General features: G+C 59.8%; 1 protein-coding gene across 1 annotated transcript in view; it reads left to right on the top strand.

The window, feature by feature from the left end:
• The window catches only part of NECAB3 (N-terminal EF-hand calcium binding protein 3), a gene marked incomplete at both ends in the record, with an annotated part of 22,979 nt that extends 22,878 nt beyond the window's left edge, over positions 1-101 (top strand). Inside the window, one exon of the mRNA XM_010079222.1 lies at positions 5-101. Coding sequence (XP_010077524.1) covers positions 5-101 — 97 coding nt within the window. The remainder of the gene's footprint in view (positions 1-4) is intronic.
• Between the last annotated feature and the right edge of the window lie 153 nt (positions 102-254).

Raw genomic sequence — 254 nt, 5'->3', positions numbered from 1 at the left:
ACAGCCGCTTCCAGGACGCCATCAGCATGCGGAAGGACACGGAGCTCTCACCTTCCCTCGTGTTTGTCACCTGCCTGTCCCTCGTCCCCTCCTGGGGTTCGGTGGGGCCTGGCTGCCCCTCGTCCCTGGCAGTGTTTAACCCTTTTGCTCTTTTCACATTAATTTATTTATTCCCCCAGTCTCTTTGCTGCCCAGGGGGAGTAGGGCCCTCCCAGCAGTGCTCGTGGGAGCTGTGTTCGGTGGTGGAAGCCTGG

The sequence above is a fragment of the Pterocles gutturalis genome, unplaced genomic scaffold (assembly GCF_000699245.1).
Source record: "Pterocles gutturalis isolate BGI_N339 unplaced genomic scaffold, ASM69924v1 scaffold43928, whole genome shotgun sequence".
Taxonomy (NCBI): Eukaryota; Metazoa; Chordata; class Aves; order Pterocliformes; family Pteroclidae; genus Pterocles; species Pterocles gutturalis.
The sequence above is the reverse complement of the archived record's forward strand: the minus strand, read 5'-3'. Positions and strand labels throughout refer to the sequence as shown.